We start from the raw sequence: 20745 nt of genomic DNA, 5'->3' as shown, positions 1-20745 counted from the left end.
AATTTCAATTAATGGTATTTTGCTAAAAGATAACCAACGCATTTAGGGGATCAAAGGAACGCCCCTTCATCAGGGCTACTGATGAAGAGGGCAGGCGCCCTTTGACCTCCCAAAATGCGTTGGATGTCTTTTAGCACATTACCAATAAATTAAATTGGACTCTTATTGTTTGGTCTGGCGCTCCTTCCATATATGCACCACTCCCGGCATTTCCATATTCACTCGACAGTTCTACTGGGTTTGCGCTCTTCAACTTTTCGAATGCCCGGTTTGTGATGATGTCACTCCCGCACATGGCAGTCTCAATCGCAGCATGGCACTCTGCATTCAGGGCGCACCCAGTGTGCCCTGCGCTCAAGTGACGTCACCAGCTGCAGCCAACGTGAATATCTCCTAAGCAGCTCAAGTTTAAGAGATAGTCACTGTACCTACAGGCAAGCCTTATTACACACTTACCTGTAGGCACAACTTTCCACTGCAAGTTTAATGGAATTGGTTTTCTTCAGTGGATCTTTATTTTTATTTTTTTACGATCCGTTTAAGTGTCCTTATACAGGAGCTTTTTATATTACTCGTTAGAACACAGCAGGACTTACCTTTTCTTGGTGACATAGCAGGCAATGATAAAGATGGACACAAGTAATAAAACCGTAGTGACTGGAAGGACCACGGCCAGGTGCATGAGGCCTTCGGGAGTCTCAGGAGCTGCACAAAAAACATGAATAGTCAGCAACAAGACAAGAGCTTGTCTACAATAATAATCAGTTTTCTTGGTAAGACAAACTTAACAGAGATGAATAGAACGACTGCATCTTTTAACAAGTCTTAAGAGGAAGTAAAGGCAATATAAAAAAAAAAAAAAAAAACACACCCTGTAAGGCAAAGGTATAATGAGCTAGTATGCATAACATACTAGCTCATTATGAATAACTTACCTGAGAACTAAGCCCCCGCAGCGGTCCTCTGTCTTCCTCTTCGCCGCTGCCATGTATCCCGGAGCGACTTCCGGGTCTCGTGGCTCCGGCTCTGTGATTCGCTGGAGCCGCGATGACGTCACTCCCGCGCATGCGCACGGGGGCCGACACGAGCGGCATGTCGCCGCGATCTGCGGCCTGCCCAGTGCGCTGCTGTCTACGGCGCATGCGCCGTTGTCTACGGCGTATGTGCCGTAGACAGCGTTGGCTGTCTTTTTGTAAATATCTCCTAAACCATGTAGGTTTAGGAGATATTACTTGGACCTACAGGTAAGCCTTAATCTAGGCTTACCTGTAGGTCAAAGTGGTTTGTAAGGGTTTACAACCACTTTAATAAGCCTAGATGGAGGACATGGAAACGCACACCGTACAGCAATGTTACAAAGGTACGGGCACTAGAACCGATATTCCTCATTGGCAGCATGAGATGCAAGAGATGTAGGGCTCATTCACACTAATGCTGCTGTCGGAAGTGTGATCAAATAACTTTTCAGAGAGCGTTTGTCAGACACAGAGGAAGCGTTGTATCATCTCCTCACTGCCTGCTTTAACCCCTTGAATCCCGCACTAGCAGGACAACGCTTGCTGTTGCGGGGCATTTGAAAAGCGGCAACCATTCACTTGAATGGATTGCTACTGGCAGGCGGTAGCTCCCACCTACAGCTACAGGGGGGTATATAGTGGAATAAATCATTTTTGTTCCCCTGCAGATTTTGTAAGTTTGCCCACTTACAAAGAAAATTAAGGGTCTATCATTTTTTTTTTTTTTTTTATCATAGGTGTATTTTAACCACTTCATCCCCTTCCTGACCAGAGCACTTTTTGCGATTCGTCACTGCGTCGCTTTAACTGACAATTGCGCGGTCGTGCAACGTGACTCCCAAACAAAATTGACGTCTTTTTTTCCCCCCACAAATAGAGTTTTCTTTCGGTGGTATTTGATCACCTCTGTGGTTTTTATTTTTTGCACTATAAAAAAAAAAAAGCCGACAATTTTGAAAAAAAAAAAAAAAAAAAAAACGCATTATTTTTTACTTTACGCTATAATAAATATCCATCAAAAATATATATAAAAAAAAACTATTGTTTTCCTCAGTTTAGGCCGATACGTATTCTTCTACATATTTTTGACAAAAAAAAAAATAAAAAAAAAAAATCGCAATAAGCGAGTAGTTTGCGCAAAAGTTATAGCGTTTACAAGATAGGGGATCGTTTTATGGCATTTTTAATAATATATATATTTTTTTTTTAACTGGCGGCGATCAGCGATTTTTATCATGACTGCGACATTATGGTGGACACATCGGACATTTTTGACACATTTTTGGGACCATTGTCATTCATACAGCAATCAGTGCTATACAAATGCAGTAAATGGGTTAACCACTAGGTGGCAGTGTAGGGGTTAAGTGTGTCCTAGAGGCGTGTTGCTAACCGTGGGGGGCGTGGCTGTGTTTTACACATCACTGATTTCTGCTCCAATCACAGGGAGCAGAGATCAGCGTCACTGTTCCTAGGCAGAACAGGGAGATGCTTGTTTACTTTAGCATCTCCCCATTCTTCCTCTCCGTGAGGCGATCGCGGGTATCCCCGTGGCGATTGAGTTTGTGGGATGTGCGACCCGACGCAAGAGCTTCCCGCGGGCACGCCCCCTGCTGCCTCTTAAAGGGCAACGTACAGGTACGTGATTCGGCCTGTACGTGCCCTTCTGCCGACGTATATATCGGCGTGAGGCGGTTGGGAAGCGGTTAAATGATACATAGCCCCATCCATTGGCCCCTCAATGTGGCAAAGTTGGCCTGTGCCTTTAGCAGAGAAACGGCCCAAAAGCATCATGTTTTCACCTCCGTGTTTGACTGTAGGGATGGTGTTCTAAGGGTCATAATCAGCATTTTTCTTCCTCCAAACATGGAGAGTTGAGTTAATACCAAAGAGATACATTTTGGACTCATCTAACCACAGCACTTTCTCCCAATCCTTCTCTGAATCATTTAGATGTTCATTGTCATGACTGTACATGTGACTTCTTCAGGAGGGGGACTTGTCGTGTTTGGAGGAAGAAAAATGCTGACTACCCTGTTTCCCCTAAAATAAGACCTAGTGTGATTGTCGGTGATAGCTGCAATAAAAGCCCTAGTTAAAGTCCTTGTAGGTCTTCTTTTCAGGGTAGGGCTTATTTTTGAGGAAACAGAGTAGGGCTTATTTGGGTGGTAGGGCTTATATTGCAGCCAACACCGACAATCACGCTAGGTCTTATTTTAGGGGAAACAGGGTATGACCCTAAGAACGCCATCCCTACAGTCAAGCCCGGAGGTGGAAACAATTTGCTTTGGGGCCGTTACTCTGCTAAAAGGTACAGGCCGACGTTGCCACATTAAGGGGCAAATGGACGTGGCCGATGTATTGTAAAATCTTCGATGAGAACCTTCTTCCCTCAGCCAGAACACTGAAGATGGGTCTTTCAGCATGACAATGACCCAAAAGATACCGCTAAGGCAACAAAGCAGTGTCTCAAGCCGAAGCGCATTAAGATCATGAAGTGGCCGAACCAGTCCCCAGACCTTAATCCTATAGAAAATTTATCGAGAGAGCTGCAACTTTGAGTTACCAAGCGACAGCCAGGAAACCTTAAGGCTTTAAGATCTGTAAAAAAAAATAAAAAAAAAAAAGAATGGAGCAAACTTCCTCCTGAGATGTGTGCAAACCTGATCACCAACGCCAAGAAACGTCTTATGTCTGTGCTTCCCAGTAAGGGTTTCTCCACCAAGTACTTGGTCATGTTTTGCTTGGGGATCGAATACTTATTTTACTCACTGAACTGCAACTCAACTTATAACATTTGCATTATGTGCTTTTTCGGGATTTTAGGTTGATATTCTGTCTCTATCATTTTAAAAATACCTATGATAAAAAATAAAAAAAATTAGACCCCTCATTTCTTTGCAAGTTGGCAAACGTACAAAATCTGCAGGGGATCTAATAATTATTTTCCCCACTGTAATTCTGCCTCAGCCGCTAAAGGCGGAGTAGTTGGGGGTCAAGTAAAACCGCGGCTCAACCGCAGGGTTAAACCCCCCCTCCCCCACTGCTATTGTATATGAGGCCTAAAGCATTTTGCACAACGGCCTATTATCAACAGACAAGAAATCTCAAGGGTCTAAAATGCTCGTTATCATACTGATCTCATTACTACACGTGGTTGTAACAATCTTTTGTTGTTTGAGGGTCCTAAGTAGTTTTCTAGCAGAAAATACATGTACGCAACTGATCTCATTTGCAGACCGAAGTTCATTCCTTTGATCTAAAAGAACCAAATATTACAATGTTTCCTTTTCTCTCACAGCGCTGAGCAATGTTAAAAAGAGGAACTGCAGTCTGCTCACATAATTTGTAATACAAAACCTTCTTTGCCATTTTGAAGCTTCCCTCCAACCACTTTGCATATTATTTTATATATACTGCGATTCTGTACTTGCAAAATATGCTGCAGAAATCTCCCTCTACTGAGTCTTTCTGTAACCATTTTAACTGTGGGAAGCTGAAGCTGCTGCCTATTCACTTCCTGGATTTACACACAGGCTCACCTCCAGCTTTACAGCTCTCATTGGCCCTCTCATGACTCGCCCCCCCCCCCCCCCTCCCTTCCTGGCAAACAGAGAGAGCTGTGCATGATGTCATAAGTCTAGGCTAATCACCAGACAAGCAACAGGATAGGCTGTATAAGGTATTTACTGGCAGAAAAAAAAAAAAGTTTTACTATCCAAAGTTAACACAACAAGGGCAGAAGATTTAATAGATGGAAAGTTGTAAAAAAATTACTGAAGGTCCGCTTGAATAAACATTTGCCAGATTTAACCTCGTCAACACCAATGGAATATCTATGCAGGATTTTCGACAAACACACCGGTCACATATACAAAATGTATTCCATATTGACCCCACATCTGAAAAGTTATTTTATGTGCACAAATGGGAGGAGGACCTGGAGGAGACTCTCTGGTTGTGGAGGATTGGAGTAAGATAGCACAAAGTGCATCCAAGTCATATATCAAGACATCGCTGATTGAAGTGAACTATAAGGTCCTTCTGTGGTGGTATATGGTGCCAGTGAGAGTGGCATCATTTTTCCTTGGTGCGTCCCCGCAGTGTTTCAGAGGGTGTGGTATGAATGGCACAATGTTCCATGTTTGGTGGAAAAGGCCAAAAGTCCGGCAGGTTCTGGATCCATACCTATAATTTCATATACTCAAATGAACCTCGTTAAATCATCACTGCAAGCTCTGCTGGGGCGCCCTATAGAGGGAACGACGAGACACACAAAAGGAGACTTAAAAGCGGGGTTCCACCCTAAAGTGGAACTTCCGCTGATCGGATCCCTCCCCCCCTCCGGTGTCACAATTGGCACCTTTCAGGGGGGAGGGGGGTGGAGATGCCTGTCAAAGACAGGTATTTACACCCACTTCCGGGCATAGACTCCCGTGGGAGTCTACGCCATTTCCTGCCCTGCCGCGCTGTCTGCTGGGACACACACGGGTCCCAGTGACAGCGCGGAGATTTCCTATTGCGCTGCGCGACTCGCGCATGCGCAGTAGGGAACCGGAAAGTGAAGCCGATTCGCTTCACTTCCTGATTCCCTCACCTAGAATGGTGGCGGCAGCAGCCGAGGGCCTCGGCTGCCGGCATCGCTGGAACCCAGGACAGGTGAGTGTCCATTTATTAAAAGTCAGCAGCTGTAGTATTTATAGCTGCTGGCTTTTAATATTTTTTTTTTTGGTGGAATCCCTCTCTAAAGCCTTTATATTTGCAGCAGCCAGGGTCTCCATAGCCAGATCATGGAAATCTTCCACAGGCCCCCTTTCACTTATTAGGATCCAAACTTCCTTGGATGAAGGTAAATGAGCGCGGCGATTCTAAATGATAAACTTGTCCCGTTCGAAAAGACCTCTGGATTAAATACCTGTTAAATACTCTATGAGACAGCTATGCCATGGAGTGTCTAATACCACCCCCCACTTTTTTTTCCCCTCTCTACTTGTTCTACTATACTTGCCCTTTCGTGGGCACTCAGGTCACCTGGGGTATCCACTAGGGTTGTCCCGGGACCGATACCGAGCATTTGCGCATGTACTTGCACAAAAGCTTCCAGTGCCTGATAGGATACCTGGGAGAGGCGGTGTTTCATCAGATTAGGTGACCCGGCACAACCGGAAGTCAGCGGGTGGAACAACGGAAGTGACGCTCGTGTCAACGTCAGCGTTTGAAGATCCCGACACCCATCTTGGTACACCCTGCACTCGGCCGCAGTAAGCCAGCAGCAGACATCTTGTTACACCCAGCCCATATAGTTCAGGCTGGGTGTAAGAAGATAGCCGCTGCTGCTTTTATGCGGCCGAGTGCCAGGAGTACCAAGATGGGTGTCGCAGGCAGCCTTTCCTTTCATGGCATTTCAGTGCCTGCCCATCGGTGCCCATAAATGCCACCTATTAGTGTCCAATGCCTGTAAGTGCTGCCTTATCAGTGCCAGCCATCTGTCAGTGCCATCTATCAGTGCCCAATGTCCAGAAGTGCCCCTATCAGTGCCAGCCACCTGTCAGTTCTATCTATCAGTGCCAGCTACTTATCAATGCCATCTATCATTGCCAATCATTTGTCAGTTCCAGCCATCAGTCAGTGCTCATCAGTGCCACCAAATCCTATTAGTGCTGCATATCAGTGCCACCTAATCTGTATTGTGCTCTGAAAACTGTCACATGACATTAAAAGAAAAGTATCTGTAATCGGTATCAGAGAGTACTTGAAAAAAGTATTGGTACTTGTACTCGGTCTTAAATGGTATCGGGACAACCCTAGTATCCACAACTGCTGTAGAGTTCAGACTGGCTGATACTTCAGACCGGTGTTGCGAGTTCCTCATAATTTAGCATTATAATTTCCTTTTTTACATGATATCCGACACATACTGATTTCTTAGCAAGAGGTGAGCCTCTTAGATCTAACATAGCATTTTTTGGATGGTCTACTCCCACGCCCGATTTCAGCCTTAAAAATGTGCTCAAAAACTCAGCTTATACTCGAGTATATACGGTATACATATAGTTTATAGACGATATTCCTCTTTACACTGTTCTTTCTGAATCACGCATTATATGTTCATAAGTTAACTGGCAATTCAGTATTTTTATGTCAGTATGTACCCTTAATTGTTACAAAAGATTAATACCCTAGGTTATTATTAATGACGGTTTATTGTCATAACGGCTATTATTGACGTTGTATACTTTAAATACCTAAAAAAATAATATTGAAAACGAAATGTCGGATTAAGATCGTGGGGGGGGGGGGCAGAGTGTTGAATCGAGATCGCAATTTTTTTTAAAGGGGTTGTAAAGGTTCGTGTTTTTTCACCTTAATGCATCCTATGCAAAAACATCTGACAATACTGCCCCCCCCCAGCCCCACCCCCCGTTTTACTTACCTGAGCCCGTTCACCTGCTGCGCTCGCCCCCAATGTCTTCTTCGCCGCTCAGCCTAGCGTGGATGAATTGAAAGCAGCGCATCCATTGGCTGCTGTCAATCACATCCAATGACACGGTGAGTGATAAAGTGAGCGGCTATAGCTGCCGGCCGTATCACGGAAGCGTGCCCGCAAGAACTAACCACCATGCGAGAGAGAAAGCATGAAGGTGGTTAGTTATTGCAGGGAGGAGCCAAGACAGCCGCCGAGGGACCCCAGAAGAGCAGGTTCGGGGCCACTCTGTGAAAAACGAGCTGCACAGTGGAAGTATAACAGGTTTGTTATTTAAAAAATAAATAAATAAATTTGTCTTTACAACCCCTTTAACCAATAATCGTGCAGCTCTAGTATGTCATGAAAAATAGCAAATCCTTGATTTTAGTCATTACACATATACATATTATAACATCAGCTCATTGCTAAAAAGGACACTCACTTCTCTCCTTTACAAAGAATGACACCATGTCCGTCCACGAACCATTTCCAGAGAGCGAAATGGCGCGCACCTGCGCGGTGTAGTTGCCTGGGTTAAGCCGCATGAGTTTGGTACCTCCAAAGTTAGCATATTCTTGTCTGGAAACACATTCTTTATTGCGTTGCTGAGGAAATAGCATAAAAATAAAAAAGGGAGAAAGACTATAGGTTAAAAAAAATAAAAATAAAAATTACAGAAAACAATCAGCAGTACATAAGAAAAGAAGAGAATACAAAAAGTGAGCTGAAGATACAACTCAATAATGGACAGAAATGCACAAATTTACAATGGAGGACTACGTATTCTACAAATTATATACCGTATTTTCCGGCGTATAAGGCGACTGGGCGTACAAGACGACCCCTTATTTTTCAAGTGAAAACATAGGTTTGGGGCAATACTCGCGGTATAAGACTACCCCCCTTCTGAGGTAACACCATTTAAAAAAAAAACATTAGAACCATTAAAAAACACAAAGCAAGAATGCCAACTACTCATCCGCCATGCTGTGATATGTCATAAAGTAAATCAAACAATAATAACACAAACAGAGATCTATTGAATGCCACAACTCTGGAAAGTAGAATTTTTCACTAACCAAACCTATACCACTTTTGGGTTACATTCTATGGGAATTGTCCACCAAAATGCATTTAATAACCCCCTGTCATATGTCCCAGATTTACCTGTCCCTCTTGGGTGCCTGGGACCTCAAAGGCAAATAGCAGGATGTATAGTAGTAGGAGATCAGTGAATGGATTTACCCAGGGAAGTATGGTGAGCAGTGTATTATTTTAATGAATACAACGCCTGCTTGGATTGGCAGAGGCTGTAGCATCATCAGCCCTTGTGTGTCTCGCTCTCTCGCTCGCTCTCTCTCTCGCTCTCTCTCTCGCTCTCTCTCTCGCTCGCTCTCAAAGCCAATACGAGCAGGCTATTCTATGTAGCCTGCTCGTATTGACAGAGGTTGTTACTCCAATCCAAGCAGGCTCTGTATTCATTAATAGAATACATCGCTCACCGGGATTGGCTCAACGGCGTATACTGTTTGTAGCTGAAGCCACATACAGTATTAGCAGACATTTGGGGGCTGACATCCATCGGGCAGCATTGTATACATGGCGTATAAGATGACCCCCGATTTTTGGGCATTTTTTTAAAGTGTAAAAGGTAGTCTTATATGCCAGAAAATACAGTACTTAAAATGATTTTAAAGAGAGAAAAAACAAATGAAAGCTTTACAACAACAAACATGTTATACTTTACCTGCTCTGTGCAGTGATTTTTTATACTTGCGAGTGAAATCACACCGCACAGATGGTTCACACCTTTGCGCTGTAGTGCACTAAAACACAATTCCATGGTGTGCACTGGGTGGTATTTAAAAGGTACTGCGATATTGTGCAAACCCTGTGTTTGTGCATTAACGTAATGCAGGTGTGCTCAACCTGTGGCCCTTCAGCTGTTGTAAAACTACAAGTCCCATGAGGCATTGCAAGGCTGACAATTACAAGCATGACTTTCAAAGGCAGAGGCATGGTGGGACTTGTAGCTCTGCAACAGCTGGAGAGCCCCAGGTTGAGCACCCATGGAATAATGCAATAGGTGTGAATTATGGTTTAAAGGAGAGGTAGGGACGAAGTTCTTTTGGTACAACTTCTCCTGGGGATCACAGGAACGCACGTTGTTCTGCACTACTGTCACCCATATTAAGTCAACGGCAGCTAAAGCCCACTGTCGGCTGACATCATTCAGCTTGTCCAGGCTATGGAGAATCCCAAAATTCAAACTTACGCTCATCTGTCTCCCTTCCCCCCTCCGGTGTCACATTTGGCACCCTTCGGGGGGGAATGGTTACCTGTTTTATTTTTGACAGGTACCCCTTTCCCCACTTCCGGAAATTAAGTTCGCCCCCCTTCTCCACCGTCGGGCCAAGAGCACAGCGTGCTTCACCCATGTGCAGTAGGGAACCGGCTGTGAAGCCGAATTGCTCCACTGCCAGTTTCCCTTACCAGGAATGACGGCACTCATGGCATGGTCTAGGTTCATCCTGAGAGCACTCATGGCATGGTCTAGGTTCATCCAGAGAGCACTCATGGCATGGTCTAGGTTCCAGCCTGAGAGCACTCATGGCATGGTCTAGGTTCCAGCCTGAGAGCACTCATGGCATGGTCTAGGTTCCATCCTGAGAGCACTCATGGCATGGTCTAGGTTCCATCCTGAGAGCACTCATGGCATGGTCTAGGTTCCATCCTGAGAGCACTCATGGCATGGTCTAGGTTCCATCCTGAGAGCACTCATGGCATGGTCTAGGTTCCATCCTGAGAGCACTCATAGCATGGTCTAGGTTCCATCCTGAGAGCACTCATAGCATGGTCTAGGTTCCATCCTGAGAGCACTCATAGCATGGTCTAGGTTCCATCCTGAGAGCACTCATGGCATGGTCTAGGTTCCATCCTGAGAGCACTCATGGCATGGTCTAGGTTCCATCCTGAGAGCACTCATGGCATGGTCTAGGTTCCATCCTGAGAGCACTCATAGCATGGTCTAGGTTCCATCCTGAGAGCACTCATAGCATGGTCTAGGTTCCATCCTGAGAGCACTCATGGCATGGTCTAGGTTCCATCCTGAGAGCACTCATGGCATGGTCTAGGTTCCATCCTGAGAGCACTCATGGCATGGTCTAGGTTCCATCCTGAGAGCACTCATGGCATGGTCTAGGTTCCATCCTGAGAGCACTCATGGCATGGTCTAGGTTCCATCCTGAGAGCACTCATGGCATGGTCTAGGTTCATCCTGAGAGCACTCATGGCATGGTCTAGGTTCATCCTGAGAGCACTCATGGCATGGTCTAGGTTCATCCTGAGAGCTCTCATGGCATGGTCTAGGTTCATCCTGAGAGCTCTCATGGCATGGTCTAGGTTCATCCTGAGAGCACTCATGGCATGGTCTAGGTTCATCCTGAGAGCTCTCATGGCATGGTCTAGGTTCATCCTGAGAACACTCATGGCATGATCTAGGTTAATCCTGAGAGCTCTCATGGCATGGTCTAGGTTCATCCTAAGAGCTCTCATGGCATGGTCTAGGTTCATCCTGAGAACACTATGTTAGAGTTGCCATCATATATACATACACACACTTACCTCCCCCTGCTTCAATTCAATCTCATACATCAGAGTAAGTCCATTAGGATAAGGTGGCTCTGGCCACTTTAAGATGACTGCATTTTCTTCTGCTTCCTCAGCGAGGACCGCTCCAGGTATATTATCGGCACCAGCTGAAAAGTACAATATTGTAATGCGAGTTTAGCATCATAAAAAGGGGGTTACACTCACAGATACTGTGTACAGCAGCCTCTCTCAACCAGGGTTTTTTGGAACCCAAAAGATGCTCCAGAGGTTGTTAGGGGGTCCTTGAGCAATTCCTGCTTTTCAGAAGTTCCCACTGACACTCTTTGTAGCCATCTGTAAGAGGGTAAATCTTCCCAATGACCACAAGTGTAAGGAACATTCTTCCCACTGACCATCATCCTAATGCATCGTGAGTTGCAAGTATAGTAATTTTTCAGCAGAGGTTCCTTAAGACTAGCAAGTTATTTCAAGAGTTCCTCTGTGTTGAAAAGGTTGCAAGGGGTTCCTTGAACAATGAGCAATGTCTGCCTCTTAGCCAAGTTCCTAATGACACCATTGATCTCTTTACCTATCTGCAAGGGGGATACCGTATTTATCGGCGTATAACACGCACATTCATTTTAAGAGGGAATTTTTGTATTGGCGTATAACACGCACATGCTATTTGCACCTGATTTTCATGGTGAAAAAGTGAGTGTTATACGCCAATAAATACAGTAATTCTTCCCACTGTCTGAAACTGTAAAAGGCATTCTCCACTGACCATCGCCCTAATGTACAGTGAGCAGTTTATCAGCAAGGCTTCCCGGAGACTAAAAAGTTAAAGGGTTCCTAAATGTTTAAAAAAAAATTAAATAAAATTGAGAAACACTGTTATACAGTCTATTGGCAGTTTGACCCGTTAGCAACAATTAGAAGGGTGGCTTGCTTTTAATTCAGTGCATCCCGACTATGCTCACCATGTCTTCTCTTCCACATTGACTTTCTGAAGAAACTTTGGATTATAGGACTGAGAGAATATGTGGAGGTCACCACTTAGGTATAGGTCAAGCCAAAACGTTTTCTCTTACTTTTGGAGTGGAGAAGGGTTGGAAACCCTGTCAGGTTTTTACAGCTACCTGGGTCTTCATTAGAAAAGTAGTGAGGAGAACTCCAATAGCTCCTTTACGGAGCACTGCACAGTGGCAAAAAACAAGACCTGGGTTTTATTCCATTCCAGTGCTATCCACTGTGAAAAACAAAAAAGTTTTTGGCTCGACATACACTGTACAGGTCAATAACTGGCAAACATGGCCGCCCACCGAACATGACATGTTGGATACTTTTTACTGAAGGTGCAAAGCGAAGCATTGTGACTATGACATGTGAACACCCCCCTGTTGGCATTCAGGCCTACGGGGGGGGCTAAGAACATGGCTAAACCATTTGTTTTTACCTACTTTGCGAACCAGTTCGGTGACACCACTGATGCAGGGACATTTTTTCCTTTTAGTGACACCACCGAGGTAGGGAAATTTTTTTTTATTCCACTACCACCATCAACTTTAACTACTTTCCGACCGCTGCGTGCCGATATACGTTGGCACAATGTGGCAGCGGTGGGCAAATGGGCGCACCTGTATGTCCCCTTTAATTGGCGGGGCTAGCGGGCGCACACGCCCACCGCGTACAGTGTGACCGTGCCCGTGGGTCCCACGGACTCAATGTCCGCCGGGGGGGCCCACAATTGTGTCAAGGAGCCACAGAACGGGAAGATGCCAACGTAAAAAAGGCATTTCCCCATTCTGCCTAGTGACATGACAGAGATCATCGCTCCCTGTCATCGGGAGCAGTGAAAACAAGACCTGGGTTTTATTCCATTCCAGTGCTATCTATCCACGAAACAAAAACATTTTTGGCTTGACATACACTGTACAGGTCAATAACTGGCAAACATGGCCTGTCATATAGAACAGGGGTCTCTAAACCTTTTTAAGCAAAGGGCCAGATTACTGTCCTTCAGGGAGTAGTGGCCAGTGGGAGCAGAGAATGCCCTGGCATCAGTGGGCATAAACAAGGCCCCATCGTTCCTTTTAATGGGAAGACGCCCCCACTGTTGGTATCCGTGGGAAAAATAAAGTAATTAATGGTGTCAGTGGGAGGAATGGTGTCCCATTACTGGTGCCAGTTAGTGGAATAGTGCCCCAAGGGCCAGATAAATGTTAGCAAAGGGCCACGTCCTGCCCCCGGGCCTCAGTCTGGAGATCATGGATATAGAGTAATTTTCCTAGGAGGCCTCCATCCTGAAGTCTGTTCAATTATGGAGGAAGTTCTTTTTAGCAATGCTCATTAACAAAAGATCTACCTAAAATAAAGAATTTCACATTTGGTATTAGGCCACCGCCACCATCATAACGGTTGGCTCCTAGCAAACATGGGTACAAACATGCGAGTCAGGATCCATGCTGAAAAATAAAACAAAAGTTCTGCCCACTGAGCACTAGCGCACAATGGTGGGGATCAAAAAACGCTGAAGTACGCACCTGCAGGCATGGTTCTGGCAAAGACAAAGTTGGAAGCGCTGCAGCCAAGCGTTTCTGCTGCATGGTTGCAGCTGTGGATGTCAATGCGGTAGAGAGTGAACGGCAGCAGGTTCGAAATAACTGTCCTCTCGTGTTTGTAGTCCACTTTTGTTTCATAGAACGGATACTCTTTCTCCTTCGGCTCAGAGTCGGACGCGTTAGAGAAGTCTATTGTGGTGCTGTTCTTGCTGTCGCTGGAGAGCGTTGCATTTGCAGCGCCGAACACATCACGTCGTCTACGATCCGGTCTATGAAGGAAACAGAACAAGATACAATAGCATTTAGTCACGCTCGATGAGACTTAACGTGTAATGTTGGAAGACATTTCATCACTCATCCAGGTAACTTGTGCATTTCGAATGTGTGTCAAATACATACTGCAGCATTTACAGTGCCTTGAAAAAGTATTCATACCCCTTGAAATCTTTCACATTTTGTTACAACCAAAAACAAATGTATTTTATTGGGATTTTATGTGATAGACCAACACAAAGTGGCACATAATTGTGAATTGGAAGGAAAATGATAAATGGTTTTCAAAATGTTTTAAATATGTGAAAAGTAGGGGGGGCATTTTTATTCAGCCCCCTTTACTCTGATACCCCTAACTAAAATCTAGTGGAACCAATTGCCTTCAGAAGCCACCTAATTAGTATATAGGGTCCACCTGTGTGTAATTTAATCTCAGTATAAATACAGGTGTTCTGTGAAGCCCTCAGAGGTTTGTTAGTGAACAAACAGCATCATGAAGGCCAAGGAACACACAGGGATAAAGTTGTGGAGAAGTTTACAGCAGGGTTAGGTTATAAAAAAATATCCCAAGCTTTGAACATCTCACGGAGCTCTGTTCAATCCATCCTCCGAAAATGGAAAGAGTATGGCACAACTGCAAACCTACCAAGACATGGCCGTCCAACTAAACTGACAGGCTGGGCAACAAGAGCATTGATCGCTTCAGCTCCGGAAGGTTTTATTCCCTTACTGATCAAGCCATTTTTTGCAATATGGAACTGCGTTGCTTTAACTGACAATTGCGTGGTCGTGCGACACTGTAAACAAATAAAATGTATGTCCCTCCCCCCCACCCCCGACAGATAAAGCTTTCTTTTGGTGGTGTGGAGTGCCCCAGGACGACATCAGCTTGTGACAAAACATTTGTTGGGAGGAGTGGCGTGCTGACGTTATTGCAAGAGCACGGTTGATAGCTAGCCAACCACCTTTTTACAAACAATGCTACGATTTTACACTCCTTAAATTTAGATAAGATTAGAAAAAAATTAGATAATTAGATTTTGTTTTGGAGTGTGGCCGTCCAGAGTCTTCTAATTACCTACACTGCATAAATGATACTGGCAAGGAAGGGGTTAACGCACAGGGCGATCAAGGGGTTAAGTGTGCTACTAGGGAGTGCTTTCTAACTGTGGGGGGGGAAGAGGATGCACTGGAGGAAAAAAAGATCAGTTTTTCAGTTTAACTGAAACAAGATCTCTCTTTTATTCCCTGAAAGAACAGCAATCTGCCTTGTTTACATATGCAGACCGCCAAGCTGTGTTTCCTCTGAACGACTGGTGGGTCTGGCGCCGATTGGCTCCCGCTGTGACCAATCGCAGCGGGAGTGACGCTCCAGCAGCGCATGCCCCCAAAGATCACGTGCACAAAATCACATACAGGTACGTGATTTGGCGCAGCCGGGCCGCCCCATATGTGGTGGGAGGTCTGGAAAAATGTGGCAGTGAAAAATCTTTTCTTGCAGCTACAATGATACATTGCATTTGACGGATACAACAGATGTAATTTGAAGAATGTCTAAAGCCAAATTTCGGATGGCGTAGGTAACAATTTAAGCTCCTGGCAGTTTATTTTTATTTATTTTTTGCCATTTATGCCACATTTCAGAAATGGTCCTCAACATCCTGCCTTATAGGCACCACAGGAAGAGAGAAGAATTGTTTCAAAAATGAGAAAAAGTGTCCTTATTGAAAGATTTCCCTTCTATTTCTATTCTGCCGGCAACCCAAAATGTTGGCCGCGATCACACTTTGTGCCCTGGTGACATTGGTCAATAAAACAAATAGAAATATTGTCTCTCCTCCATAGCAACACGGAAAGCAATAAGAACCCGACAGATTCTCATCCATCATCGCTCTATCAAAAATAATTAAAAATAAAAGAAAAGCTTTGGTTTAGATACAATTCTATAATTTATATTGATTTATATTGTGGGTCCTCACTTAAAAGAAAAATTCATTTATAGGATTGTAAACACATTTGGACATAAATTAGACAGTCAGGTGCTCAGCATTTGACCGCTGAAGGCAGTATGATCAATCACAGCATTAGAAGCATTCCAGAAAACAGGGAGTAAAGGCATGTGGTGTGTGGTCCAAAATGTTCACATTTCTAAATATAAGGGATGGGTTGGGAAGGGGAAGGGTTGAAGGAATGGGTTGGGAAGGGTTGAAGGAATGGGTTGGGAAGGGGAAGGGTTGAAGGAATGGGTTGGGGAAGGGGAAGGGTAGAAGGAATCGGTTGGGGAAGGGGAAGGGTTGAAGGAATGGGTTGGGAAGGGGAAGGGTTGAAGGAATGGGTTGGGGAAGGGGAAGGGTTGAAGGAATGGGTTGGGGAAGGGGAAGGGTTGAAGGAATGGGTTGGGAAAGGGGAAGGGTTGAAGGAATGGGTTGGGAAAGGGGAAGGGTTGAAGGGAAGGGTTGAAGGGAAGGGTTGAAGGGAAGGGTTGAAGGGGTGGGTTGAAGGGGTGGGTTGAAGGGGTGGGTTGAAGGGGTGGGTTGAAGGGGTGGGTTGAAGGGGTGGGTTGAAGGGGTGGGTTGAAGGGGTGGGAGACCAGCTTACTATGAGGGAAGTGGCAAAAAGGTCCTAGAACACAGCTGGGTTCAGAGGACCATGTGAAGAGCATGGAGCAGGAACGGGGAATGAGGAGAAGGGAAGGGGATGTAAGAACGGGGAAGAAGAATACTGAGGAAGCGAGGAGAGGAAGGAAGACATAGAAAAGAGAAGTCCCGATCTGTGGTGAAGGGATCTAGTTGGGGATCTAGCTATGTGGGTGAATTGTGGAAGGCGTGGAAGAGGACAAATTGAGTCCGTATTCAGGAGAGGTTTTATATTCAATCCAGGACAACCATGTACATCTGAATTCTTCATTCCAGGCCTTAAGGGAAGTCGTAAGATCCTCCATTGTCATTACTTCATCAATTCTCACTAACCACTACACAATCTTAGGTTGGAGTTAGAGATGAGTTCTTCTCTTGTGGTGGGATGCATGCCTTGGAATCGTTGAGTAGGACCAGTGATCTCCAAACGTTGGCTCACGGGGCAGATGCGGCCCTTGGGACACTATTCCGTTTGCGGAATCGCTGCACTATTCCTCCTAATACCAATGATGGGGCACAATTTTGCACACTGATGCCAATGATGGGGCACTATTCCTCCTACTGACACAACAATGGGGCATTATTTCCCCCCCACTCTCATCCATGATGGGGCACTATTCCCCCCCCCCCCCCCACTGATGCCAATGTCAGGGCACTATTCCCCTCCCCACTGATGCCAATGTCAGGGCACTATTCCCCTCCCCACTGACGCCAATGTCGGGGCACTATTCCCCCACTGACGCCAATGATGGGGCACTATTCCCCCTTACTGATGCCAATGATGAGGCACTATCCCCACCCCCCCACTGATGCCAATGATGAGGCACTATCCCCCCCCCTGCAGCATTTCTCCCACTGATACCAATAATGGAGCACTATTCCCCCCACTGACGCCAATGATGGGGTGCTATTCCCCCCACTGACGCCAATGATGGGGCGCTATTCCACCCACTGACGCCAATGATGGAGCGCTATTCCCCCCCCCCACTGACGCCAATGATGGGGCACTATTAGGCCCCATCATTTTTGCTTTGTAGGCCTTCTTTTATGAAAGGGGTAAGGTGCAACAGTAGAGCTAGGGGGTCATCCTGGAGAGAGGATCACCACTGTGCGCACAGCCGACCTCGCGTCAAGCAGTCCCAGAGGAGAAAAACAACCAACTTTCCTTGCGTTGCCTCCTATGGCAGCTAACAAAGAACTAAGCTCTATAACTAGATGTGGGTACTTTTACACACACAGCTGTAAATGTTGTTATAAGCTCTCCCACATGATGCAATTGTTTTCATGGACAACGCAAAAAGCTGTGCAAACAGCAGAAATCAGTCCCTCTGTCTGTTTGCAAAAAGGAAAAAAAACACACACACACAAGGAGCCCCATCCTCAGCTTAATAAGGGCAAATGAGGATCACCTGTCTACCTGCATTACTTCCTCTTCTCTGCAAAAACAATATTCCCCAGAACCACCAGACAAGCTCGGGCAGGATGAAGTCATAAGCCATCCAAACACTTACATTCATCACCATGTAGTGTGTATCCTACAGACTCCTCCAGCCACGGCTGAAGATAAATAAGGGCGGAATTGCTCTCAGAACGTAGCGGAGAAATGTGATCCACCATTAACAGGAGCCGCGATGAGTGATGAATTCACTTTATCTATTCTTTAGAAGTTTCACAAACACTCGGCATTCAGCTGCCATTCACATGGGATATTTTAAGGGCAAAATCGAAATTCTTGTTGGGTGTCGTGTTCAAAGCATTCAGTGATGGAAACCGATGCTTGTAAAGTCTCATCTTCCTGGAAAAGAGTCTGCTTCGTTTTTCAGGCTAGAAACTTTTCTTTGTGACTGAATCTATTGGAAATTTCACGGCATGCAATGATTGCATCACATCAGCAAACATTACACTAGACCAGGGGTCTCCAAATCTCAAAATTTTCAAAACAAAGGGCCAGTTTACTCCCCTTCAAACTCTACAGGGACCGGACTATGGCCTATGGGAGCACACAATGCCATAGACTTGGTGGTCAGTGGGCGTAAAAAAACAGAATTGCTATCAGTGGAAAGAATAGTGCCCCATCATTGGTGTCAGTGGAAGGAATAGTGCCCCATCATTGGTGTCAGTGGAAGGAATAGTGCCCCATCATTGGGTTCAGTAGGAGAAATAGTGCCCCACCATTGGTGTCAGTAGGAGAAATAGTGCCCCACCATTGGTGTCAGTAGGAGAAATAGTGCCCCACCATTGGTGTCAGTAGGAGAAATAGTGCCCCACCATTGGTGTCAGTAGGAGAAATAGTGCTCCATCATTGGTGTCAGTGGAACTATTAGTTCTATCTCTGATATCAGTGGGAGGAATAGTGCCGTTATTGGTGTCAGTGGGAGGAATAGTGCCCCATCATTGGCGTCAGTGGGAAGAATAGTGCCCCATCATTGGCGTCAGTGGGAAGAATAGTGCCCCATCATTGGTGTCAGTGGGAAGAATAGTGCCCCATCATTGGTGTCAGTGGGAAGAATAGTGCCCCACCATTGGTGTCAGTGGGAAGAATAGTGCCCTGTTATTGATGACAGTGGGAGGAATAGTGGCCCATCATTGGTGTCAGTGGAACTATTAGTTCCCTATCTCTGATATCAGTGGGAGGAATAGTGCCCTGTTATTGGTGTCAGTGGGAGGAATAGTGCCCTGTTATTGGTGTCAGTGGGAGGAATAGTGCCCTGTTATTGGTGTCAGTGGGAGGAATAGTGCCCTGTTATTGGTGTCAATGGGAGGAATAGTGGCTGTTATTGGTGTCAATGGGAGGAATAGTGGCTGTTATTGGTGTCAATGGGAGGAATAGTGGCTGTTATTGGTGTCAGTGTGAGGAATAGTGCCCTGTTATTGGTGTCAGTGGGAGGAATAGTGCCCTGTTATTGGTGTCAATGGGAGGAATAGTGGCCGTTATTGGTGTCAGTGTGAGGAATAGTGCCCCATCAATTGGTGTCAGTGGAACTATTAGTTCCCTATCTCTGATATCAGTGGGAGGAATAGTGCCCTGTTATTGGTGTCAATGGGAGGAATAGTGGCTGTTATTGGTGTCAATGGGAGGAATAGTGGCTGTTATTGGTGTCAGTGTGAGGAATAGTGCCCCATCAATTGGTGTCAGTGGAACTATTAGTTCCCTATCTCTGATATCAGTGGGAGGAATAGTGCCCTGTTATTGGTGTCAGTGGGAGGAATAGTGCCCTGTTATTGGTGTCAGTGGGAGGAATAGTGGTCCATCACTGGTGTCAGTGGGACTATTAGTTCCCCATCTCTGATATCAGTGAGATGAATAGTACTCCACTATTGTGTCAGTAGGAGGAATAGTGCTAATGATCAGTGCCCTGCTAATCATTGTAGATGTCCCTTTTCACACTTGCCGGTTAGCACCTCTCCTCTTCTCACACAGTGACAGCATGAAAAAAGGAATGCTGATAACATCGTGATCAGCTGTAACTGGGCACAGCCAATCACATGGTAAAGGACCACTGTGATTGACACAATGAAGGACACAACGATTCACAGGAGCGTGGCGTTCTAGGAGGACGTCGGTAGACGCCCTCCCAGAACTGGACATCCACGCAGTAGCCGTCATGTGGCTATAGCACGGTCGGGCAAGTGGTTAATTACATGAACTTATATAGACTTGTCAATTTACGCAGCACTATATATTTTTCGAAAAACACAGCCTCGCCATCAAAACCGGCAAGATGTATTTTGCATTTAACCCAAGGCTATGCGTAAAAGAGATCGTTGATATGGAAAATGCGACAGGAACCAGAGGACGGCAGACAGAGCTGGACATAAATCCTAGAAATAACGGAGGCCGAGCATCTTGTGAGTATTATATATATATATATATATATAGTACATTCACATCAGTTCTTGCTTACAATTGAAGGTCCCTAACTCACATTCACACATAAACATACGAGGGCCAATTTAGAAAGAAGCCAATTCACATCCCAGCATGCCTTTGGTGTGTGGGAGGAAACCGGCGTTCACGGAGAAAACGCATGCAGGCACAGGAAGAACAAGCCAATGCCAGGCTAGTAGTGCTGTAGTTGGGATTTGAACACGACGACCCCCAGTGCTGCCAGGTGGAAGTGCCAACCACTTAGCCATTGTGCTGCCCCACTTTAGGACAGAGACTAGGGCACAATGTTCTTTCTAAGTTACACAGCTGTGTT

General features: G+C 45.5%; 1 protein-coding gene across 1 annotated transcript in view; it reads right to left on the bottom strand.

The window, feature by feature from the left end:
- LOC143959307 (insulin-like growth factor 1 receptor) overlaps positions 1-20745 on the bottom strand; it is a 294645-nt gene that overhangs the window by 58259 nt on the left and 215641 nt on the right. Inside the window, exons 11-14 of the mRNA XM_077467997.1 lie at positions 13617-13903; positions 11107-11240; positions 7925-8087; positions 597-705 (exon numbers count right to left, since the gene is read on the bottom strand). Coding sequence (XP_077324123.1) covers positions 597-705; positions 7925-8087; positions 11107-11240; positions 13617-13903 — 693 coding nt within the window. The remainder of the gene's footprint in view (positions 1-596; positions 706-7924; positions 8088-11106; positions 11241-13616; positions 13904-20745) is intronic.

Source organism: Lithobates pipiens, unplaced genomic scaffold, assembly GCF_037356315.1.
Source record: "Lithobates pipiens isolate NorthernLeopardFrog02 unplaced genomic scaffold, aLitPip1_a1.2 Scaffold_7, whole genome shotgun sequence".
Lineage (NCBI taxonomy): Eukaryota > Metazoa > Chordata > Amphibia > Anura > Ranidae > Lithobates > Lithobates pipiens.
Note: the sequence above shows the minus strand (reverse complement) of the source record. Positions and strands in the feature narration are given on the sequence as shown.